This window comes from Talpa europaea (assembly GCF_964194135.1).
Source record: "Talpa europaea genome assembly, chromosome: 6".
Taxonomy (NCBI): domain Eukaryota; kingdom Metazoa; phylum Chordata; class Mammalia; order Eulipotyphla; family Talpidae; genus Talpa; species Talpa europaea.
Window position 1 is genome coordinate 75,468,769 of NC_140072.1, and position 26,693 is coordinate 75,495,461.

A 26,693-nucleotide genomic window follows, 5' to 3' on the forward strand; every position below is an offset into this window, starting at 1 on the left:
TTTCCTTTAAACCTTAATTTCTGTGCATATAGAATTTCTCACTGTTCTTTTTAGTTCTGGTTAGTTCCTGCCTTCAGACTCGCTCAATAGAATGATGTATTGTTTGATCTCCCCAGTTTTGGAGTTTCTAGTTGAAATTCATCAAAGGAAGTAGAGAAAAGCAATTAGGACGTTAGGAAAAAAAAATAGAAGAAGGTATGGGGTCACAAAGTGAAAATAAGGGACATTTTTGAGGTGAGAATAGATAATATTATAGTACCAAATACTGCTGGGGTCAAGTAAACTGAGCATATAAAACATCTCCACTGGATCTGCTAACAAGGAAGTCACTAGTGATCCCTTGACAAGTGCAGTGTCCACTGATGATAGGTGCCAGACTGAAGTGGGCTGAAGAATATGTGGGAAATGATGAAATGAATACAAAACAAGATTTTGGTTATGAAAAGAGATTAGAAAGTATGGCGGCATCTGGTGGGAGATGTAGGTCAAAGGATAAATTCCTTTTACTTAAAAATGAGAACTATAGGTTTACATAATATAGGAATGAAACAGTGGAGAAGAAAAACTGATAATGTGCTAGAGAGAGGGAATAACATCAAAATGGAGACGTCGAGAAGGTTACAGAGGAGGACTGGAACAAATATGGAAAGGCAATATTATTTCTGTTGTAAGGAACAGTACTTCTAATTCTAATAGTACTAATAAAGATAGAGAGGAAAGATGCAACTGCAGAAGCAGATCTAGACTTATTTTTTTAAACGATTTATTTATTTTGCCTATAAGAACTAGGGTACAGGCCAGAGGTGCAGGGGGGTGGGGGGTAGCAGTGAGAGGATTCACCAGAGACAGAGTGGGGAACAGAAAAGGCAGATCTACTGAAATATACTGCTGAGGAGAGCAGCGGGTGAGACAGGAGAGGTCTGCTGCGCCATGTGGGTAGCTCTCTGGCGGGCTGGGGGATCGAGCTCATGGTGCAGAGGCTGCAGATAGCTTCACAGTGCCATGCTTAACCCCTGGCGTCACCAGGGAGGCCCAGCAGATCCAGATTTAGAATTGAATTACTGTTCTGTTATATAAAGAAAACAGTGCCTTCAAAAAATTAAATTGTTACTTGCACAGCATATGCTTCCTTATGACTTCTACTAATTTTAATAATTAATTTCATAATTCAGAGCATAGCATACATGGTATTAGAGATACATTCCTATAGTCTCTAGTAGGGCAGGGAAATTTTAAAAATTGAATATTGTGATCAATGCTGCCATGATATTTATTTACTTGAATGAACTATAATTTTACAGCTAATATATTTTGAAATAACTATATATAAACATACATAATAATGATGACACATTCAATGAATTCATCTTAAATAATATCTAGTTCAGGCAAAGGAAAAATAAACCCTAGTTGCAAGCTGTTAAACATTAAGTTAATAAAACAGTCATTATGAGGCAGAACTTTCATCCGTATATCTTAGAAACAGTTCATATCAAAAGGAAGCATTTTAGTAAAAAATAAAAATGACAAAATATCAAGTTTTTGTATAAATGTTGATTAAAAAGTTGATATATTCCTTCTAAAATTCATGGCAGCATTACCACTGAGTGAATTTAATTATGACTATAAAATAATACCAACTAAGCAGGAGCAGAACAGGCAGATGGACCAAAGACTGCTGAGGGGAGCAGCGGGCGAGGCAGGAGAGGTCTGCCACGCCATGTGGGTCTCTTTCCAGCCAGCTGGGAATCGAACCCAGCTGCAGAGGCTATAGACAGATTTACAGTGCAGCGCTCAACCTACTGTACCACCGGGGAGGCCCCACAAAGTCAAAATTGTTAAAGAACTCTCCCCAACTTTTCTTACTTCAGAAAGAAAAATCCAACTGAATTGTAATTTCCCACCTCTCCCTCTCAGTAACAAGAAACATATTCAAGTCTCTTCATCAAAAATAAACCTACCTTCCTTTGGTCTTTTGTTTTCACTTCCAGAACTGCCCTCTCATTCATTTTGCTCACACTCCTGTCTCACAAGTGGTCTGCACTTTTCTCACTTCTCAGCCTTCTATAACTCAGCTTCAGATGCCATTCCATCACTGACACTGCACTTGCTGAAATGTTAAAACACTTTTTTCCTGCTAAATCTAATGAACATTTCTCTGTCCTTAGTTTACTCAATCCACTTAACTTACTTGTTTATTTACACATTGGTAATTCCCTTAGCACTTTCTCCTTTGGCTTCTGTGATAACATTTTCCTTTACTTCTTAAATCACTCTGCCTTAGTCGCTTTCATAGTACATCTTCCTTTTCTAATCCATTAAATGCAATCTCCTGGATGCTCTTTGAGGTCTTCCCTTCTTACTGTAGATACTTTTCATCATCCCCCCTCTGCAGGTTTTAATTAAAATGAACATTTTACTAATTTATCTGTAATTACTTAAAGACTTTTAGAGAGTTGTTGCCTACACTATGAATACTGTGATTGAGAAACACCTATTAAGTAATATGTTCTATATTTTCTATATAGATTCTCTGTATTTTCTAACATAAACTTGCAAATTTCATAATTTCTTACACTTCAGTTGAATAAAACACGTAAGAAGAAAGCTAACAAGTCAAACTCACCTTTTTCTCCAAGGTCTCTAAAAAAGGTTGTTCCACCACCAGCTTTTGAGATTCCTGCCAGTACACCATCGATATCCTTTGAATACACATATTAAAAATTTTCAATTTAACTTATAAAAGTTCATTTTCTACCTTAAGAGAGAAATCCTCATACATTGCTTACCTTTTTTGTCAACTTCTTGACTGAAGTTTTACCTACAGCAAAGAAACATTGTTTAGTGGCTATACTTCTTGGTAAAACTCAACTTCCACTAAGAAAGAAAACCATTTTAAAGAAAAAATAAACAACTAAATGCTTATATGTATATTGGGCAATTTTAGCTAATATCTTTAAAGCAAAGTTATGAGCCAGAGAATTTTAAGTATAAATACCAAAGATGTTGTAGTTCTTTGTAAGATCTAATTTCAGTTTTTCATACCCTGTTTCTGACATATGAACACTTATAAGCCATCTTTGATTTACTTTAGTTGTCTGTAGTGTAAATAAATTTTGTCAAACAAAACTTCTTTCTTGCCATGCTGTCTCTTTCTGCTTTCCCCAATTAAAAACTTGCAAGTTCACATTTCAGAAAGCTACTTTTCTAAATCTTAAAAGGTTCTTATAAACTTAAACAGTTTTATCCAATTTAAAAGGCTAGCCAACAAAATTGTCCATTCTAAAGTGATATTACCTTTAATGCTTTCCTGTTGAATAACTGAGATTTAAGATTCAGGTTTTCAGTCATTTTCTTTATTATTATGATTTAAATTTTTATTAATTTATTTTATCCAATCATCATCCTTTGTGTCTCCTTGCCTCCCTCAACCCCCATTAACCTCAGAACCCTCAGGATATTTATTGATGACCAGTAGTGTTGGAAAGTGTTTTACATCATCTAATTTTCTGCTATATGAATTTCTAATTTGTTTTTATCCTTCTGACTTATTTTGTTGCACATAATTCTCTCAAATTCCCTCCATTTTGTTGAAAGTGGCTGCATTTCATTCTTTCTTTTTTTTTTAAAAAATACTTATTTATTTATTTATACAAGCACTGGGTACAGTCAGAAGGACAGGAGGGTAAGAGAATTCACCAGAGCCAGAGCGGGAAGCAGAGCAGGCAGACTGACGAAATACACTGCTAAGGGGAGCAGTGGTGCAGCAGGAGAGATCTGCGCGCCATGTGGGACCTTTGCCGGTGGCTGGGGATCAAACAGGTGCTGCAGAGGCTGTGGGCAGCTTCGCAGCCCAGCACTCAACCGCTGCACCACAGGGGAGGCCCCTGCATTTCATTCTTTCTTACAGCAATATAGTACTTCATGGTGTGTATATTACCAAAGCTTGATTCATAAGTCTGCTGAAAGTGGCTTCTATATCCTAGCTATTGTAAATAATGCTGCTGTGAAACATGTGGTTTTTTTGTTGTTGCCGTTGAGTGTTTCATATTCTATAGATATACCCCAAGAGTGGGATTGCAGGGTCACATGGTATTTCCATTTTTAATTTTTTAGGTAAATCCAGATTGCTTTCCATAAAGCAATTCCTACCAAAAGCGTAATAGGGTTCCTTTCCTCCACATTCTCTCCAGGTGTCTGTTGCCTCGATATTCATTGCTCTATTGCTTTATAATAACTGCCTTTTTATTTCCTCACATGCAGCCTGGTGTTGACAAATTATTTTAGTTTTGCTTTTCAGTAAAGCTCCATACTCTTCCTTCTATTTTGATTGTTAATCTTGATGGGTAAAGGACTCTGGGATGGAAATATTTTTTTCTTTAAGTGTTTCAAAGCTCTCCTTCCATTCCCTTCATGTTTGTAATATTTTTGTTGAAAAGTCTGATTTCCTTACAGGTGATCCCTTTTGTAGGGAAAATGGAGTAACTCAGGCTCTTTTCTGCCTGAGATTATGAGAAATTGAAAGTGAGAGAAAGAAGAGAAGCCAGAGAGCACATAGAGATCGTGGCGGCTGGGAGGCTTGGCTGCTCCTTGCTGCCCTGCTTGCTGGTATGCTTCTGAGTCTAGTCCCCTGATTCAGCATTAAAGGCATGTTAGAGAGGCCTTCGTGGTGGCGCAAGGGGTTAAGTTGCAGCACTATGAAACTATCCACAGCCACTGCAGCACGAGTTCAATCCCCTGCCAGGGAGCTACCCACACGGTGCTGCAGACCTCTTGTCTTGCCCGCTGCTCCCCTCAGCAGTGTATTTCGGTCAATCTGCCTGTTCTGTTCCCCACTCAGTCTGGTGAATCTTCTCACCCCCTGCACCTCTGTCCTGTACCCTAGTTCTTGTATGCATAAATAATCTTAAAAAAAATGAAAAAGGCATGTTAGAGATACCGAAGGCTCTGAAATTCTCTGTTTGCCCAAATCAACAATGAACCTGCCTGTCCCTGTGCTTGCTTTGCACTGACACCTTTTTCTCTTGAGATTTTTACAATATTCTGTTCTTCTCATTAGTTTCAACAGCTTTATTATTATTGTGTCTTGGTGTATGTCTGTCTGATATTATTTTATTTGGAACTCTTTGGGCCCTTTGAATCACAACTTCTGGCTTATTTCTTAGCTTGAGATGGTTTCGGTGATTATTTCTTTAAACAGGTTTCCTATGCTTTTTTCGTTTTCTTCTCCAACTGTGGTCCCCCGATATAGGATATTACTTCTCTTTAAGTTGTCCCAGGGAGCTGTTACCCTTTTTCATTTTTTTAAAATTCTTTTTTCCTCTACTGTGTTCTAGTCTTTTGTTCTCCAGCACTGCATTTTTGAGCTCATTAATTCTCTTCATTGCTTCTGTTTATCTGCTATTGAGGCCTGTAGGGTAAGTGATTATCAGGCTTTTCCGCCCTCCCGCCATTAGGATTAATGACGGATTCCTGCAGTCCTGAATGCATGCCTGATGGCGGGCACCTGGAGTGGGGTGTGGACGTGCATAGGTGGGTACATCTGGACTGAGACTGGGGCTTGTGGGGGCGGTGTCATGGGTATTACCAGAAGGGGAACAAGTGAGAGCGCAGAATAAAAGGGAAGCAGAAGAAAGAAAACGAGATCACGAGATAATGCCGGATAGCCCAGTAAGAGTGAAGATTCACCAGGGGCTAGGAGGCCTACCAGCCTCCTCGCCCTCCGGAACCCCTGCCTGCTGTATATCTGGTAAAAATCCCAACAAAAGCCTGAAAAAGCCACCGAGGACTCCAGGACTCTCCTTTACCCATCTGCATAGGTTCATAGAGAACCTGCTCTATGCCATCCTGCTATTGTATAAGGCCTGTAGGGTAAGGTAAAATGTATCAGGCTTTTCTGCCCTCCTGCCATTAGGATAGATGACGGAACTCTGCAGTCCTGAATGCATGCCTCATGGCGGGCACCTCGAGTAGGGTGTGGGCATAGGTAGATGGGATTCGACTGGGCTTTTAAGGGCGGCGTCAGGGGGACGCTAGCAGAAGCCGAGAGAGAAGCAAGAGAAGCAGAAGCTGAGAGAAGGCCGGAGAGCTCAGAGTGAAGACCTGCCAGCCCCAGACCCCCAGCGCCACTGCCTGCCGTGTACCTGGTAATCTAAATAAAAAACCTGCAAAAAACCACTGAGGACTCTGACTCTTCCTTTACCCGGTCTGCTGAATTATAGAAAACCTGCACTCTGTGTTCCTGTCTTTACAAGGTCCTAATTATATTTTTAAATCAGCTATAGTGTTTTCTTAACTTCATTATTTTGAATATGGCTGCCTCATATTTTCATTATCATTATTTTGTTTTATATCCTCCCTCTACTTTTTTTTTAAAGATTTATTTATTTATAAAAGAACCGGGGTACAGGTCAGATGCATGGGAGGGTGAGAGGATTCACCGGAGACAGAGTGGGAAACAGAACAGGCAGACTGACGAAATACACTGCTGAAGGGAGCAGCGGGCGAGGCAGGAGAGGTCTGCCGCGCCATGTGGGACCCTCTCCGGCCAGTTGGGATTGAACCCGTGCTGCAGAGGCTGCGGACAGCTTCACAGTGTGGCGCTCAACCGCCTGTGCCACCAGGGGAGGCCCCCTCCACTTTTTTTAAAGTTCCATCAGCATTGTCAGGATTGTTGCCCTAAGTTCCCCTCCTATCATGTGTCTACAACACAGTTATTGAATCTGGGCTCCTTTCTGGGTGTAGGGTAATGTAAAAAAGTATCAGGCTTTTCTGCCCTCCTGCCATTAGGACTGATGATGGATCTGTAATCCTGAATGCATGCTTGATGGCGGACACCTGGGGTGGGGTGTGGGCCTATGTAAGTGGGTACACCTGGGCTGAGACTGGGCTTGTAAGGGCGGCGTCACGGGGACGCCAGCAGAGGGAACAGAAGAGTGAAAGAGAAAGCGAGGGAAAGAAAGAGCAAGAGCACCACCAGCAGAGAAGCAGAGGCCACGAGAGAATGCCAGCGAGCCCAGAAAGAATGAAGACTTGCTGGGGGCTGGGAGGCTGGCAGGCAGGCAAGCAGGCAGGCCTCCCAGCCCCCCAGCACCCCTGCCTGTCATGTACCTGGTAAACCCAATAAAAACTAGCAAAAGCCACTGAGGGCTCCAGGACCCCTCCTTACCCAGTCTGCTCGGATCACAGAGATCCTGCACTGTGTCTTCCTGCCACTACACTGGGTCTTTTTTCTGGCATTTCTACTATGTTCTTTTATCTTCTCATTTTGACTCTATGGATTTTACTAGGAATATATTTTCATCTGTTGTTTTGACACTGTAAGGGCTGGACAGGACACAGTGCAGGTTTTCTGATCCAATGCAGACCAGGTAAAGGAGGAGTCAGAGTCCTCAGTGGTTTTGCAGGTTTTTTATTTGGGGTTCACCAGGCATATGGCAGGCAGGGAGGCCTGCCAGCCTCCCAGCCCCCAGCAAGTCTTCACTCTATCTGGACTCTCTGGCGTTCGTTCTGCTGCTTCTCGGCTTCTCTTTCGGCTTCTGCTTCGTCTTCTACTGCTGCTACTGGTGCTGCTGCCGGCATCCCCGTGACGCCACCCTTAAAAAGCACAGTCTTAGCTCAGCTGAATCCCATCTACCTATGCCCACACCCTATTCCAGGTGCCCGCCATCAGGCATGCATTCAGGACAAGGATCCATCATCTATCCTGATGGCGGGAGGGCAGAAAAGCCTGATATTTTCTTTACCCTACAGACACCTTTTGGAATAGTTGGGGGACTGGTACTGGTGTCGATGAAGGGGTACAGTTATAGAAGAGGAAGGGAGCAAGGAGCATCAAAGGATCAATTCCAGTGGACTCAAAAATTTAACGTCCCGTTATGAATTATTCCTTTGGGTTAGAGGGCAGCAGGTGTGGATCTCTCAATCTGGGGCTGGGGGTGGCAGGTGTTTTAGGTATCTCAACCAGGCTTCAGCTGTAACCTCTTCTAGAGGGAAGTTCAAGGGCTTGGACCTGATTCAAACTAAAAATGTCATTCATTCATTCACTCACTCACTCACCTCACTGGGGTACAGGCCAGATGCGCGGGAGGGTAAGAGGATTCACCAGAGACAGAGCGGGAAACAGAACAGGCAAACTGATGAAACACACTGCCGAGGGGAGCAGCAGGCCCGACAGGAGAGGTCTGCCTTGCCATGTGGGACCCTCGCTGGCCAGCCAGGAGAACCAGCACTGTGGAGTCTGTGGACAGCCTCACAGTGCGGCGCTCAAACGCCTGCACCACTAGGGGAGGCCCTACACCTGTTCTTTATTATGAGTCTTAGATTCAAGTCAGTAGTCCTCTCTGTCTGTGTGCTCCGACCTCTGCAGCTCTCCAGCAATGCACCCCTTTATATTCAGTGTAATGCCAAGTCTTAGGAATCCCAATGTTCACATGTGACCTAGTCAAGAGCTGTAGGGGGCTCTGCACTGCAGCCCCTCCTCCCTCTTTGTGGTTTGTAAAGTCCTGATATCACTCTAAACAGCTCACTTTTAGGTTTTCCCATCCCTTTCTGTTAGGCTGATGCTGCTATTGTGTATAGTGGTAGTCAGTTTTTCCCCCAGGTTTTTTTTTTGGGGAGCCTTTTTTACATCTTTCTCAATGCTATCAAAAGAGGGGAGGGTGAGGTCAAAACGGGTAAGAGTTCCAAAGTGGGTAGGTGAAGAATAATCAGGTTATTGGTGGTGGTTGGTATAACACATTTGTAGAGGTATGAACCTATAACCCTAAAACATATACAGATTTGAAAATCAATGTTACCTCAACAAATAATTATTAAAAAAAATAAAAAAAATTCAGAGAGTTTTTGGAGGAGAATTTACTGGAGGAGAAACCGAAATAGTAGGAGGAAATATGGTGCAGTCTGTGCCCTAATTTTGAGTTAATAAGAGACAGATTTTAAAAACTATTCACAAAAAGATGTATGAAAATGGGCTGGGGTTTGAACTGAACCTCATTGTTGCTTGGAACATCCTCTCATTCTACAAAGTCACAATTAAGTACACTTTGTTTAAATTGATTTAATAGTAGTAAAAGAATACAAAAAGAGATTTCTCTTTAAATAAGACAATTTATTATTAAAATCAATAATAAATTGCCCAGTTAAGCTAGTATATCCTAGCAGGCTACTGGCTAGTATATTGAGCAATTTGGAAATACACTTCAAAAATAAAGATTCATGAAAAAGAGTATGTATTACAGAATTATTCAAAATAATGAAATATTAAAGAAAACTTTAAATTATGGTATTTTACAAACACAAAACTGTGTAATTATAAAAATTATATTTTACAAAAAAACTACTGACAAGGAAATAATCATATACATTATGAAGAAAAAGTAAGGCTATAATAGTATATAAAGTGTGAACACAAATTTGTAAGAAAAAGATGTGTTAATGTTGGGTTATTTTTCGATGCTGGTGATAGAATTATGATTGACTTTATTTCCTGCAGTTGGCTTTGTAGTATTTCAGTTTCTAAAATGATCATAGATTTCTATAATAAAAAATGTGTTACTTCTTCATTTAAAGCATTTAGCTGCTAAGATTTACTTGAACAGATCTTAGAGTGGATTTGGTAGATTAAGTCCTTAATCTTCAATTATAGTTTTTTAACTGGGAATATTAATTATATCTTATACATTGTTTCCCTACATTCTCTAACTGCATTATCCCAATAACATTAAGAGGTAGATGTGATTATTTTACAGATCTAGAAACAGAGAGAGGAGGAGTTAGTTATTTTACCCAAGGTCATAATAGGTCTAATGAAGTAGTAGAGAAAGAACTAGCTTCAGGTCAGTTTGGTTTCACTATTTCTACCCTTTGACTCAATATAGTGATACAACACTTTCCAAGACATCTTCACATGTATTATTCAAATAATTTTCAAACTTTGTGATTAAAACAATCACATGGGAAAAGTCTCTTAAAAATATAGGAACATAAGAGAGAAAGGTAGATAGAGGGAGAGGATGTTATTGTTTTCATTGCTCTATTCCAAACCTTCTAAATTAAAATCATCAGGGGAGGCAGAGGCAGGACTTGAAATTTTTAAAAAGTGTGCCATGTGAATTCGCGATCAAATTTGGGAAATTCCGTGTTATCACATATGATTAGAAAGAATGAAATGACAACCAATTTTACAGAGTAGGAAACAATCAGATATTAGGAGACTAATCAAACAGATATTAGGAGTCTCAAATCAAACAGTTATAATAGTGGAAAAGATAAGAAATATGTATTTTTAACTAATGATTTAAATTTTTATATTCATTTATGGAATTCCAAAAGTCTAAAATCAATCCCCAAAGACATGAATTCACACAATCAACTTTGGTATATGTATCATGGAAAATAATGATTACCCTAATTTAACCCTTTTCAGAGTTTTCAGAATAAACTGTTAATGCCAATGGGTTAATCTGAATCTAGCTTATTTATAATCAACAAAATCTATGTAATAAATTGTGACAAATTTTAATGAAAAGAAGGGCATGCATTATACAGAAGTAAAGTACATGAGCAGCATGGGGCAAAATTCCCTTAATATCATCCTACTGGCCTTATTTCTCTCTTTCCCCAGAAACTTTGTAACATCTTTACTGTGACCCACTTTTGTTTACTCCTTGCTGTTATGAAGATGTCATTAAACAGAGGGTTAAAATGCGACCTCACTCATAATGAAATCTGTATTGTAAAAGGACTCTTGGATATGAAAAAAAAAAAAAACAAAACTTGCAAGGTGTTTTCAGACAGTGGACACATTGCATTACCAGTAATGATTATGGAGTATAGATATATAAACAAAAGCTACAGATATATGCTTTTTGTGTCTTAGGAAAGAGTGCTTCAGATACAAAAATCACCATATTACTTCATTCCAAACACTTCTGGTTTTCCAAAGCCATAAACTCATTAACTTTTGGTTTTCAGTTTTTAGCCATTGAAACAACCTGAGTTACAACTGAAAATACCTATTGTGGGAATAAAAATGCTCATTGCAACATCATTCAAAGATACAAGTAAAAAATGAAAATCACTGACAATTGGAGGATTCAGATATAACTGCCAATATCTTTACATTTTCCTTAGTGAAAATAATAATAATAAAGTAGATAAAGATTCAGAGCTTTTTATGTCCTAATCCTCAGAGCACTATTTATATTACTGAATCTTTACATTAACATTTAGATATATTACATTCCCACTTTACAAATGAGGAAATCCACACTCAAAGAGCTTAAAAACCTGCTCACAGACACACTCTAAGTGGCAGAGCAAGTACTTAAACTCCATTTCTACATTCTACAGTACTCAAACTCCATTTCTACATTTCTGTGCTACTCAGAGACCTGTACTCTCAACTATACTATATAAAAGTATTGTTCATTTTTTTTCCTCACTTATGTATGCCAATTCCAACCAACCTATGAGTCTATTTGATACCATCATCTTTTCATTATCCCTCACCTCTTTATGTCATAACTTCCCACCTGCATATCTTCTACGGTCAACAATTATAATCATTCCAATGCATACACACCAATTCCTTCACTTCTATTTCATTTTGGCATGTGCTCCTGGCTAACCTCCAACTCTGGTCAAAGCCAACTCACCCTACTCCATGCCAGCACTTGTGCAGCTGAAGAAGACTGAGAAAAATAACGAGTCACGTTGATCAGACTCATTTTAAATATATAAATAATAAACTCAAGTGGGGATTTTAATAAGGCTATTCACATTCATATATTTCTTAGTTCATTAGCTTTCTTACTGTTTTAGAGGACTGTTTTTGCAAATCTCTAAATAGCCTTCCTCCTCTACACTCTCAGCTGATGGTCTTGCTTAATTCACTGAGGAAAAAAAGAGACAGATACATTCTACCAGCTCACATCATATAGTGTGCTTTGAATTCTTGCTATTTTGGAGGAGCTTTCTGTGCTCCTTCTAATGAAAAGCTTCCATTGTGTTTCTAGATTCACTCCTGTCTCACCTTTTCAAGAACTCTTGTTCTAGAAATTCATCCTTCTCCTTCCTACACTGTCAAGTTTCCCACTATCATCTGAGAACACATATACTTTTATTTTTCCTATCTTAAAAAATTTCCTTTTTTGATCACTTCCACTTCTATCTACTGCTTCATCTCTTTCCTTCCCTTTATGCCGAAGTGCTCAGTGTCTACTTTTGCACTTTTTCCTTCTTTTCCCATTTTCACTGAAACTTTCTCTAGTCCAGCTTTTGCATGATTCTACCAGACTGTTCTTAACTAAACCAGCACTGCAAGAAATGCTAAAGGGACTCATCTAAACTGATATCATCCCACTTTTAAAGATACACTAACTGAAAAAGTGTGCACCACACACCTTTAAGCAAAGTGAAGATTAAAAAATGAATCTAATAAAATTAATTAAAGTTACAATAAATACATAGTTCTGGAAATTATATAACATAAAGGGGCAATACGACACCTTAAATATATAAAATGGAAGAGGGAGTAGCAAAAATGCAGTTCCAAAATGCATTCAAATATAAGTAGCTATCAATGCAATACAGATAAAATACAGACTTGAGACTTTATATTTGAAACCATGGCAGCCACAAAGGAAAAACTTATAGTAAAAATAGAAAAGAAATGAAAAGGGAGGGACCTCCCCGGTGGCGCAGCGGGTTGAGTTCGATTCCCGGCCCGCCAGGGAGCAACCCACGTGGCGGGGGAGACCTTTCCTGTCTCGCTCGCTGCTCCCCTCAGCAGTAGATTTCGGTCCTTCTGCCTGTTATGCTCCCTGCTCTGTCTCTGGTGAATTCTCTCACCCTCCTGCACCTCTGGCCTGTACCCCAGTGCTTATAAAATAAATAAATAAATCTTAAAAAAAAAGAAAGAAAATGAAAAGGGAACCTGGACACACCAAAAAAAAAAAAAAATTAAACATGAAGGGAAAAGAAAAAAAAGAAATGAATAGAGAACTATTAATACACTAGGAAAATCAATTAGCACAGTAGTAAAGAATACATGTTTCAATAATCACCATAAATGTAAACTCTCCAATCAAATGACAGAGTGAGTGACACACTGTAGGTGATGACATCATCAAAATGGCTATAGAATAGGTTCCTTGCTTCCCATCCAAGAGAAACACATAACAGTTAACCAGACAGAAACTAAAAGAGTACCATAGCTAAGGGTGAGACTGAAATATCCACTGGATAATAGAGACCAATACATATTGCATCTAGGAGACTCACACTTCATTGAACAGAAGGGTGGTCTGGGGTGGGGTACACAAAGACCAGGCCCTAAGTATATTAATCATTCTTATTTTAAATTTCTATTCTGATAATTACAAAATATTTGTTATATTCAATTTGATACATGTTTGCTTTGTCTCTTTAGACTGTGCTTTTTGCCTTTTAACATGCCACTTGATTTTTTTGTTGTTTAGAGTCAGATATGATATATTAGATAACATTGAATTAAACAGGCCTTTAGTGTGAGACTGTATCTGGCAAGCACTAGGGTGTGTTTATTGTTTGCTGGTAATGTAGGTGTCAGAGACTAAAATTGTTGCATCCCTTGAATTTTCATTTCTCTAGAGACTTCTTAATGTCTGAGATACTAAGTTCTTTCAGTTGTACTCTTGTTATACAGGAGTCCTAATGATGTGTTGTGAGGTGTGTGGGGAGGGGAGATATTCTACAATCCCACAATTCAGTCTGTTTGTCTGTGAGTCTGTGCTGCTGGGCTATGATCTTCACAAGGGTTTTCAATTATCCCCCTTATTTGAAATAGGCTGGAGTTGGGTATTTCCCTCCTACCTGCCTACTCTACCCACTCCTCCACCCCCAATTTGGTTAGGCTGTGGTAAAACACAAATGGCTAGACTTAGGTAAAATAGTTTGCTTTCTGTGCAGGCCTTTGCGAGAATAAAATGATTACTTCTCCCCTCCCCACACTGGAAGCATATTTTTCTTAAACCTTCACAGGGAGAAGGTGATGGGGCTACTTCAGGTAAAACACAAAAAAGTATACAGGCCCATCAGGGCTAGGTCTTCATAGTATTTTTTTTCTCAAGCTAGTCTATGCTCAGGTTCCAGTAGCTAGTGCCTATGACTCTTTCAATATTCCTAGCAGATGCTGGCTTCAGTGGTGGTTTCTGCCCCAGATATGTTCTGTTTCTCTGTATCTATCTACAGTTTTTATGTCTGTGTGTTCTGTGGTCTCCATTCTTTAATGAATATAAGCAGAGTTGCTGATTTTCAGGTTTCTTTTTTTTCATTTGTGTGAGAATAGTACAAGCCGGTTATATTACTTTTAAAAAGAAATCATTCTGTATCTCTGCAATTATTGGGCTAATTTGTAGGAATGAACACATTCTATCAGTGGAGTAAACATTTTTAAGATTTTTCATACATACTTTCAAACTTCCTTCCAAAGATGTACCAAAATAATCTAAATATGTTTTTACCTTCTTATTTTCTGGCTCATAAACCTTCATTTCTACCTCATTGGTTGAGGATGAAGTCATCCATCTCCACGAAATACACATTTCTGTGGTGGTTGAATAGGGGTCACTGAAATTCTTTATATAATCTGGCCCTCATAGGGTTCTCAATTTGATCACTTACTATTCCCCAAAGTAATCTTTTGGTTCTAGTTCTAGTGACTAGTGAACTTAGTGTCCTTAGAACACATAATAATCATTTATTTTGTTTTTGTTCAAGTTATCATTCAATATAAATAATGCTCCCCCCAAGTCCTCAGTCTTTTTTTTTAATGTGGAAACTTTGTATTTTATATTTTTATATTCCCCATACAATTGAAACCCCCTGATTTTGACCCCAATCCCTCCTTTCCCTGCCCCCCCCCCAAAGTGTGTCTCTGGTTCATAGTTGTTTGTTGATTTTGATTTTTTCTTATAGTTATTCTTTTTTCTGGTCCCTTATTTAGGTTTTCTAGATTCCTGTTATGAGTGAGACCATCTGGTATTTTTCTTTTTCTTTCTGGCTTATTTCACTGAGCATGATCCCTTCCAGCTCCATCCATGTTGCTGCAAATTGCATGTGTTTTTCTTTTTTGAATGTGGAGTAATATTCCATTGTGTATATGCACCATATCTTCTTGATCCAGTCATCTATTTTTGGACATTTGGGTTGTTTCCAAAGCTTAGCTATTGTAAATTGTGCTGCTATATACATAGGGGTGCAAGATACCATCTCACACCAGTGAGAATGGCACATATTAAAAAAACTAGCAACAACAAATGTTGGCGAGGATGTGGAGAGAAAGGAACTCTCCTGCACTGCTGGTGGGAGTGCAAACTGGTCCAACCACTATGGACAGCTGTGTGGAGATTCCTCAACCTACTAAAGATAGAGCTTCCATATGATCCAGCAATTCCACTCCTAGGTATTTACCCAAAGGATACAAACATTAATTCTAAAGAGTCCTCAGTCTTTTTCCATTCAATCTATACATATTTCTTACTGTTCACCTTGCCTTAGCCCATTTTACTTGTCCCATATATAGCTAGTATAGGGTAGAACTTCCAGCATACTTTGAAAGAAAGGGGTCAGCAATCCAAGAAGTTTTCCTAAAACATTTCTATAGAACATTTCTATAATATAGGGTGCAGAGGACAGGGGCATAGCTACTCTCTGTGAAATGAAAAAGACTAGTTTAGGTAATAAAACTAAGAATTTCTGGTATCATTTGGAATTAGAATAGCAAAGTTGAGGGCATACAGAACAAAATTATGAAATAAGTGTTTTGGGGTTTTTGCTTCTATTTTTCATTCTACTTTTTTCAGAAATATATTTATATCAAGGGTAGAGAGTGCTAAAAAATCAAGAAAGGGTGAAATATTATTGCAACAGTGGATTTTTGCTTTGTATTCTATTTTTTCAGTCATGGCATCATGACTCCATTATCTGGCCCTCCTAATTACTCTAGTTTCATATTTTGGCTCAATTTAAAACATAAATCCCACCAAAAACCAACATCCTGGATAAATTGTTCTATTTATAATTAATAATATACTTAGTGACATTTAAAAATTCATCTTTTTTCCTGTCTCTTTAGAAAAACCCACATACAAAACAAGTATTTAAAGATAAATACATATTTTTAGATAACTACATTTGTGACACATTAATTTAAACAAAAGTTTAAATTAATAAGTGGTAACTATAATGATAATAAAGCAAAAAGTGGCTACTAATTCAGAAAAACAGGTTTTTTAGCTCTAATATTTGATTTTTTTACTTAAAAATTAAAAAATCAACTCACGTTCCATTTGCTCAAACATAACTGAAAAGAGGAAGTCTTGCGGTGTCATATAATATTCTCCTTCATATTCCAATGAAGAAAACTGCATAAAGCGCTGTTTACGAAGAGATGATCCTCCTATCATTTTCCCATAGACATTTTTCTAAAAGCAAAAAGATTGTAATTTAAGAATTTTTATCCTCCAACTCAGTTTCTTCTAAAATGATCTTTCTCTCCGTCCCATCAAAATTTTACTGATTTGCTACTGGTTTACAAATATACATATATATTTATTTATTTTGGGAGTTCAACTTCACACCTCAACATGTGCACATGCTTTACTTGCCCTCCACCAAAGCACCCATTCCCATACACTATCACCTTGCCCCTCCTTGCTTTCCTCCCCCCGCCCCCCCCCCTTTCTGATGGTAACAACCAGTTTTCAGAGCCTAAGAGTTATTTTTGTTTTGTTTTGCCAGTTTGTTTTCTTTGGTTATAAAATAATCTTGAAAGAGTAATTTTAGCCTTTAGGGCTAACAACTTCCAAACTTTTAAATTATTCATTTAACAAATATTTACTGAGTATCCTACATAGCACTGCTTTAGGTATTAATGACACAGCAGTGGGGCCTCCCTGATGGCACAAGGGGTTAAGACACAACCTATGAAGCTATCAGCAGCCACTGCAGCACGAGTTCGATCTCTGGTCAGGGAGCTACCCACATGGTGCAGCAAAATGGGGAAACAGAACATGCCCCAAATGAAAGAGCAAAACAAAACTCTGGAAAAACTCTGGAAAAAGACCCTAGAGAAGAAGATACGAACAAAATGCCTGAAGAATAACTCAAAGTAGTGGTTATAAAGATGCTTATTGATTTCAGAAGGATGAATGAATAAGACATTCAGCTTATTACTAAGGATGACTACTTCTAGTTCCATTTGTTACTTCTAGAGCCAGGCTTACATCCCACTCTTTTCATGAAACTACCTCAACCCTCATTACCCACATTGTTTTCTCTATTTTCCTAATGTATTAAATTTTTTTTAAAGATTTATTTATTTATTTACACAAGCACTGGGTACAGTCAGAAGCGCAGGAGGGTAAGAGAATTCACCAGATCCAGAGGGGAGAGCAGAGCAGGCAGAATGATGAAGTACACTGCTGAGGGGAGCAGCGGACGGCAGGAGAGGTCTGTGAGCCATATGGGACCCTCACCCGGTGGCCAGGGATTGAACCGGTATTGCAGAGGCTGCGGGCAGCTTTGCAACCCAGCGTTCAACCACTGCGCCACTGGGGAGGCCCCCTAACATATTAAATTTTTAAAGGCACTAGTATAGGACAGTGATCGAGAATGGAACATTATATGCCTATGCTGCTAAGAAGTTAACTGCTGTGTTGATCAAAGCAAATTGGTTAACCTTGACAAGACTTGTTTTTTTTTTTTGTAAAATGAGGATTAAATATGATACCTACTCACGTAGGTGGGTAGCTACTGGTAGTGTGGCCCTCAGTTTGCTAGGCAGGTTGGAAGGGTTGCACTCTACCAATCCTAGGTTGCGGAAGCTAGCTGGGTTCCTGGTGATAGTAGCTGCAGTATGTACTTCAGAAGCCCTATGACTGATGTGGTATAGACAAAGAGATGGACCTCCAGAGTGTGGCTGAGGTAGCTCAAGTGGGGCCTTGCTGCAGGCATGCAGGGACCAAAGCCTGTCATGCTGATGGCATGAAATGAAATGAAATGGGGCAGCTGAGGCAGAGCTCACATATGGGTTGGCAGGGTGCAGGGTCTGGCAGGTTAGAGGAGAGTAGCAGGTGACAGCTGCATCCTTTGTTAGCTGGCTATCCTGTGGAACATGTCTGGGGTGCTTACATAGCTTCAGGGATATAGTTTTACTGCCAGAAAGCAGGTAGTGACTAGTAAGGGTGGGCTCTTTTCATCTGTCTGGGATGGATTTTCTTGTCTTTTGGCTCTGCAGTAGGTTGGGCCACTTCCAGTGGGTGGGTGGAGCTCTAATCAAGGATTGCCCTTGGACTCTGGTAGTATTAAAGGTGGGTTCCAAGATGGTGCCCACTCTGCTGTTAGCAAGATTGCAAGGGGATCCCAAGTTGGTGCCTACCAGTGACTAACTCTGGATAATTCCCTAGTGTTCCTCACCTACCAGGTCAACACTGTATCTAGGATTCCTTTAACCATAGGCCCTGGCACTGCAGAATGGTGTAATTATGTGGTTCCAGGGCAAAGGAGTCTGCTCACAGGCTATTTAGGGCACGTTCTTAACCTCTACTTTCTCCTTGGCCATCCTGTGCTAATTTCCTCTGGTCCTCAATGCAGGAGTTCTAGGAATTTAGTTTGTCTCCATTATGTTTGATCATAGGGTTTGGATGCCAGGTTTTAAGTACTGTTCTTCCCCAGTTCCCCAAGGTAAAGTCTGTACCTTAGCCACGTATTCCCTATGATGTGGTTTCATCTTTAGTGTGAACATATTTCTTTCTCTCCTAGCCATCTGAATGTTGCCTTTTTATTCTGTTATAGAAGCTTTATTTGGTTGGGTTTGAGGTTTGCTTCTGTGTAGATTAGTCCATACTTAGATATAGATTTATTGTGAACATGGGAGGAGGTAAGCACAAGTTCTCCCTATTCCACCACCTTGGTCCCATCCTTTCTAAGATTATCCTTAAAAGATATGTATAGCCCTTAAACATTGCACGGGGAAGTAAAAGCAGAACAAGGAGGGACAACTTAGTCAAGCTATACAGCCTGAAATACTGCAGAAAGTTGTTTTGCCTCTCCTCACTCCAACTTGTTTACTGTAGTTCGAGAGGACTATTTTCGTGGGAGTGGAATGAGAATTACTAACCAGAACCCTTATCTGAATAATGCTACTTCCTAAGATATTTCTACAAATCCACTCTATTGGCTAAATATATACTGTTACACATAAATAACAGTGGACTGGCATTAGTAAGCAGCTGCCTGAGCAAGTAGCTCCTTAGGAAGCTAGGAAGAGTATGGAATGCAGTGGTGAGATCAAAGAGCCATTCAGGGCCTGCTGGCGGCTCTCTGTTATCCAAAACCTACCCAAGAGTGTGCTGGTAGGTAGAAAGTGATGGAAGTGGGGATGAATTCCTCCTATTACTATGACTATTTGCTTCTCAAATCTGCATCTAAAACTTAATATGTGGGAAGGAAGGAGCAGAAGAAATGCTGGGATTTGGAGTTCTATTGAACACGTGAGAATCTTCCACATGGTTCTGGTTATATACAAAATGCTCCATGGATTTCAAGGATTACTTGTAATGCATGAAAATGTGACAAAGGAATTAAGAGCAAACAGTGATATGAAATGGATAAAAGAGGTCTTTGAAAGTTGATGACTTCTTTTAAAACAATTCACTGGTTTATTGCCTCTAAAGCAACAGGTGCTTTACCATTAGGGTACTATTTTTTATCCATGAAATAACAAATTAGAAAAGTTACTTCTCAGTTCTTTTTTGAGCATTCTTTGTTCTCTACATTTTTCAGTAAGAAAATGGGAAAAGATTACAATGTTTTCAATACGTCTAAAGTATATATCCACATTGCATTAGACAAACTGTAAGTAAAACCTTACTAATCATTAGACAAACTGTTAAGTAAAACCTTACTAGTTTGGGACCTTTATTTAATCTGGCTAAAGTATAATTGCTTTACTGTCCTTGATTTTCTGTGGTGTAATTGAAAGAATATCTAGGGGTCCCACAAAGATAAATTTCAAGTTCTGATAAAATTTTCAGAATTATTTTAGCTTATTTGCCTACACAGAAAATGAAATACTTTGTGAACTCTTTCTGTAAATATTCAACATCAATAAATCAACTACTATTGCATGCTGCTTATGACCCAGCATTGTTTAAAGATAAATGAGAAAAATGAAGAGGCACTCATTTTCTAGTGGGGGAAGCATAACAGAGGATAGTAAGTAGTAGACAGAAATATGAAAGGAACTAGTAGCATATGGTAAACATAGGTGTCCCACAAAGATAATTTCAAGTTCTGATAAAATTTTTCCAATGTTATTTACAACCATGACATTTTGACTTGCAACTTTTCAAGATAAGTACTAGACTAACATGTCTCAAGATTATATAATTAAATTCACACAGAAAACTAATAACAGGTCTGGTATCAGTATATTTATCTGATTGTGATCTCTCTTTTTTGGGCAGCTGAGAAGGATAGCAGTAGGAACAAGGAAGCTTTTGGGAGACAGGTTATGATTTAACACTTGTAACCTTACACATCTATGCAAAAAGGCTGCCTCATACGTAACCAAGAACTTCAAGTAAGCCTGGGGAAAGTGCTGTTATCAGAATGCTGAATCATAAATAAAGGCTGACATGAAGAATAGCAGTATTTAGGATAGTGTATCCTATGTGACACAGTATGACACAAAGGAGGGATGGATTAAAGAATCTCTCTCTCCTTCCTCCTATCCCTTTTTGGGGGAACATGTGTAGTCTACAGGTGTTTTTTGTAGTTGGGGACTAAAGAAAGTAAGTGATTCTTTCATGTAACACTGCACTGCTTTCTCCCCATCCTCCCACCACATTTTGGTGATCCATTCATATTTCCGTATCCCCAAAGCCCAGCAAAAGTTCCCCTTTATAACCTTCCTCAGTTTAAAGGAAAATCACAGTGAAAATAGTTTTTAATTTAAGGTCTATGGATGAATATTGACAGTTTTCATGTCTATCATCAAATTCCTTAAGACCCATACTCTATCAAACCTTACGCAAAATTTGGCCAAAGATAGGAATTATTTTTTTTAACAACAGTAATATGTTGCCTGCATAAAAACAAAATTCTATCTAAAACAAAAATAGATGGAAACACTTCAAAAGCTTCAGCTAAATGGAAAGATATCAAGAGCGTACAAGAGACGCAGATTTGCAATTTCTTAATTAAAAAATAACATTTCAATTTAAAACTTTAATTGATACTATATTTTTATTATCAATTGGTCTGTGTACAAAACAAATATTGTACTAATTTAAGATATCAAACTTAGTTTTGTTCATGGCTAACATGATTTCTCTAAAACCAATGTGGTATGCTGGTGTATCCATCAGTATTCAACTGGCTACCATCCATGAGCTTAAATAAATTTTCACTGCATATCTTTCCAAAGGAAAGACAAAAGAACCACTTATAGCTTCTGACTGTAATTTAAAAATCTCACAAAGCTATGTATGTAATATAGATAGTTTTTGTCCCTTTTTTCATTTGGCTAAATTATGTGTTAAGAATTAATTCTAGACATCGCCATTTGAGAACAGGGACCTTTCTTCAGTAAAGACGGCTTGAAAGTGGCAGAAGGCTCCCGGAGGAGCCAGGTGAGCTGGGAAGTTCGCCCATGCCAGGCCCCTTCTGGCCTGCTGTCCGAGCCCAGAGGGGGAGCGGGAAACCAACACCAGGGCAGACCGGGCATGCAGGGAGTGCGTCCTGCATCGCGATTTTAGAACAGGGACATTTCTCCAGTAAAGACTGCCTAAAACCAGCAGAAGGCTCCCGGAGGAGCCAGAGGTGAGCTGCGAAGTTCGCCCAAAATGCCGGCCAGTACTAGCAACACAGTGTCCCAAGGAATACGGCAAATTAGAAAACAGGCAGTAGGAAGTAGAAAAACCACATGCAACCCAGCAACTCCTCAAGAAAAAAGCACACCACAAAAAGAAAACCACCTACCAGATTGAAAGGACAGTAACTTGGAAGAACTTCTGAGCATTCAGAAAGAGAACTGAAAATTGCCGTGATTAAAAAACTGACAGAAGTCATAAAGAAAAACAATGATAAGGGAAAAATAATTAACGATCAGAAGAATGAAACTGAGTCCCTAAAAAGGGAAGTAAAAGAAATGCAGGACATCAAAGAATTAATGGAGGCACTAAAGAACTCTGGGAAAAGCAATGAAAGCAAAATAGATGAAATGGAAGAACGAATAAGTACTCTTGAAGATACAGAAATAAAAAGAACCAAAACAGAAAAGGAAAGAGAAGTACAAAGGAAAAAGACCAAAAAAAGACTTCGGGAAGTATCTGACTCCATGAGGAAAGGAAATAAAAGTGATATAGGAATCCCAGAAGGAGAAGAGAGAGATGTAGGAACAGAAAAAATATTCAAGGAGATAATTGAAGAGAACTTCCCAAACATGAAGGAGCTGAAAATTGATAAACAAGAAGCAAGAAGAACACCAAACTTCCATGACGAAAGGAAAAATACAGCAAGACACATAATAGTAAAGCTCCCAAGAATCCAGGACAAGGAAAAAATAATGAAGCTGACAAGAGGGAAGAAACAGATAACATTCAAAGGAAAACCAATCAGGCTGACATCAGACTTCTCTGAAGAAACACTACGGGCAAGGAGAGAGTGGAGGGACATAGTCAACAGACTCCAAGAAAACAGATGCCAACCAAGAATACTCTATCCTGCAAAGCTCTCCTTCCTCTATGAAGAAAGAATAAGGACCTTCCCAGACAAACAGAATCTCTGGAATTTCATTATGACTAAACCCCCACTCCAAAAAATACTACAAGGAGTCCTAAAGCCAGAACCTCAGAGGGACGAATAACAATGAAAGAAGGCCCAGAAAAAAAGTTATTAAAAGAATAAATAAATAAAATCAAAGGAAAGACAAACACAATGGCAAATACAGATGCTAACATATCAATATTAACTCTAAATGTAAATGGAATAAACTCTTCAATAAAAAGACACAGAGTCACAGGCTGCATTAAGAAACAAAACCCAAACTTTTGCTGGCTCCAAGAAACACATTTAGCTACAAAAGATAAAAATAGACTCAAAGTTAAAAGATGGAAAAACAATCCTACAAGCAAATGGACCAAAAAAGAAAGCAGGAACAGCTATACTTATATCAGATAAAACAGATTTCAAACTCAAAAAGATAAAAAGAGACCCCAACGGTCACTACATATGATCAAGGGGACAATACTTCAAGAAGAAGTAACACTCATTAACACATATTCACCAAACGAAGGAGCAACAAAATATATCAGAAAACTATTCTCATCTTTGAAGACAGACATCAGAGAAAACACATACGTAGTGGGAGACTTCAACACATCACTATCAACAATGGATAGATCAACAAGACAAAAAATAAGTAAAGACACTAAAGCTCTAAATAAGTATCTAGAGCACTTGGGCTTAACAGACATATACAGAACACTAAATCCAAAAAAATCTGAGTACACATTTTTCTCAAACGCACACGGATCATCCTCCAGGATTTATCACATACTGGGACACAAGACAAACATCAACAGATACACCAAGACTGAAATCATACCAACCATCTTTTCTGACCATGAAGTCATCAAACTAGAAATAAACCAAAAAAGAAGGCAAGGTACTCTCCTACCTCATGGAGATTGAAAACCACACTACTGGAAGACCACTGGACTAATGATGAGATCAAAGAAGAAATTTTAAAATTCTTTGAATTGAATGACAAGGAGGATACCAATACCCTAAATGTATGGGATGCAGCAAAAGCAGTAATAACAGGAAAATATATAGCAATAGAGGCTCCTATCAAGAAACAAGAAAGAACTCAAAGAAACAACTAATCTCGAAGCTCAAAGATCTAGAAAAAGAACAACAATAAAAAAAACCCAAAACCAGTAGAAGAAAAGAAATAATAAAAACCAAAGCAGAAATAGGTGAAATCGAAATTTAAAAAAAAATCCAAAAGATCAATGAAACCAAGAGCTGGTTCTTCGAAAAAATAAATAAAATAGACAAACCCCTAGCCAGGCTCACAAAGGAAAAAAGGGAGAAAGCACAAATACACAGGATCATAAATGAAAGAGGAGAAATCACAACGGACACAGCAGAAATCAAAAGAATAATCAGTAACTACTATGAACAGTTATATGGAAACAAGTTCAACAATCTAGAGGAGATGGACAAATTCCTACAACTCTACAATCACCCAAAGCTAGATAAAGAAGAAATAGAACACCTAAACAGACCAATTACAAGCAGCAAAATTGAAATGGTAATCAAAAACCTCCCCAAAAACAAAAGCCCAGGACCTGATGGATTTATAAATGAATTCTACCAAACATTCAGAGACGAATTAGTGCCTATCCTTTCCAAACTCTTCCAAAAATTGAGAAGGGATAATACCAAACACGTTCTATGAAGCCAACATTACACTAATACCAAAATCAAACAAAGGACAACACAAAAAAAGAAATCTACAGGCCAATCTCCCTAATGAACATGGATGCAAAAACCCTCAATAAAATTTTAGCTATCAGAATCCAACAATGTATCCATAAGATAATTCACCACGACCAAGTAGGATTCATTCCAGGGACACAAGGATGGTTCAACATCCAAAAATCAATCAACGTCATCCAACACATCAACAAAAAGAAATATAAAAACCATATGATAATATCACTCGATGCTGAGAAAGCTTTCGACAAAGTGCAACACCCATTCATGGTAAAAGCCCTTGAAATTCTTGGCATACAAGGAACATACCTCAACATCATAAAGGCCACATATGACAAGCCAACAGCCAGTATCATTCTCAATGGTGAAAAGCTTAAAGCATTTCCATTAAGATCTGGAACAAGACAAGGATGTCCACTCTCACCACTGCTTTTCAATATAATACTGGAAGTCCTAGCCAGAGCATTGAGACAAGAGAAAGACATACAAGGAATCCAAATAGGCAAAGAAGAAGTCAAACTATCACTATTTGCAGATGATATGATAATATAAATAGAGAATCCAAAAAACTCCATAGAAAAACTAATTCAACTCATCAATCAGTTCAGTAAAGTGGCAGGATACAAAATCAACACGCAAAAGTCAGTAGCCTTCCTATACACAAACAATAAATCTGAAGAAGAAATCAAAAAACCATCCCTTTTATTATTGAAAAAAAAATCAAATAGTTGGGAATACATCTAACAAAAGAGGTAAAGGACCTGTACAAAGAAAACTATAAATCACTGTTAAAAAAAAATAGAAGATACAAAGAAATGGAACGACATCCCCTGCTCATGGATTGGAAGAATAAACTTCATTAAAATGACCATCCTACTGAAAGCAATATACAGATTCAATGCCATTCCAATGAAAATTTCAAGGTCATTCTTCAAAGAAATAGAACAATTATTGATGACATTCATATGGAATCACCAAAAACCCTGAATATCCAAAGCTCTCCTGAAAAAAAAAGAAGGGAATGGAGGCATCATACTCCCAGATTTCAAACTATACTTCAAAGCCATAATCATCAAAACTGCATGGTATTGGAACAAGAACAGACACAAAGACCAATGGAATCGAATAGAAAATCCAGAAATAAACCCACAGATTTATGGTCAACTAATCTTTGACAAAGGAGCAAAGAATATGCATTGGAGCAAAGAAAGTTTGTTCCATAAATGGTGCTGGGAAAACTGGGTCGCTACATTCAAAAGAATCAAGCTTGACTACTACCTCACACCATACACAAAAATCAAATCAAAATGGATTCAATAACTAGACATAAGACGTGAAACCATAAAATACATAGAAGGAAATATAGGTGAAACACTACATGATATGCACATCAAAGACATCTTTACAGACACATCACCCAATGCAGTGATAGTGAAGGCAAAGATAAATAGCTGTGATGACATCCAATTCAATAGCTTCTGCACAGCAAAAGAGTCAATAACAAAAACAAAGAGAAACTCCAACGACTAGGAGAACATTTCTGCACACAGCACTAATGATAAAGGACTGATCACAAAAATCTACAAAGAGCTGATGAGACTCAACAACAACAAAGAAAATAATCCTGTCAAAAAATGGGCAGAAGAGCTAAAAAGAAACTTCTCTGAAGAGGAAATGCAAATGGCCAACAGGCATATGAAAAAATGTTCAACATCACTTGTCATCAGGGAAATGCAAATCAAAACTACAATGAGATACCATCTTACACCAGTGAGAATGGCACATATTAAAAAAACTAGCAACAACAAATGTTGGCGAGGATGTGGAGAAAAAGGAACTCTCCTGCACTGTCGGTGGGAGTGCAAACTGGTCCAGCTGGAGAGCTGTGTGGAGATTTCTAGACCTACTAAACATAGAGCTTCCATATGATCCAGCAATTCCACTCCTAGGTATTTACCCAAAGGACACAGAAACATCAATTCCAAAGAGCACCTGCACCCCTATGTTTATAGCAGCACTGTTTACAATAGCCAAGCTTTGGAAACAACCCAAATGCCCCAAAATAGATGACTGGATCAAGAAGATGTGGTACATATATACCATGGAATATTACTCAGCATTCAAAAAAGATAAACACATGCAAT

At 38.4% G+C, this 26,693-nt stretch overlaps 1 protein-coding gene across 1 annotated transcript in view; it reads right to left on the reverse strand.

Moving 5' to 3' along the window:
* MICU2 (mitochondrial calcium uptake 2) overlaps nt 1-26,693 on the reverse strand; it is a gene marked incomplete at both ends in the record, with an annotated part of 77,335 nt that overhangs the window by 42,639 nt on the left and 8,003 nt on the right. Inside the window, 3 exons of the mRNA XM_084234868.1 lie at nt 2,627-2,702; nt 2,790-2,821; nt 16,325-16,466. Coding sequence (XP_084090994.1) covers nt 2,627-2,702; nt 2,790-2,821; nt 16,325-16,466 — 250 coding nt within the window. The remainder of the gene's footprint in view (nt 1-2,626; nt 2,703-2,789; nt 2,822-16,324; nt 16,467-26,693) is intronic.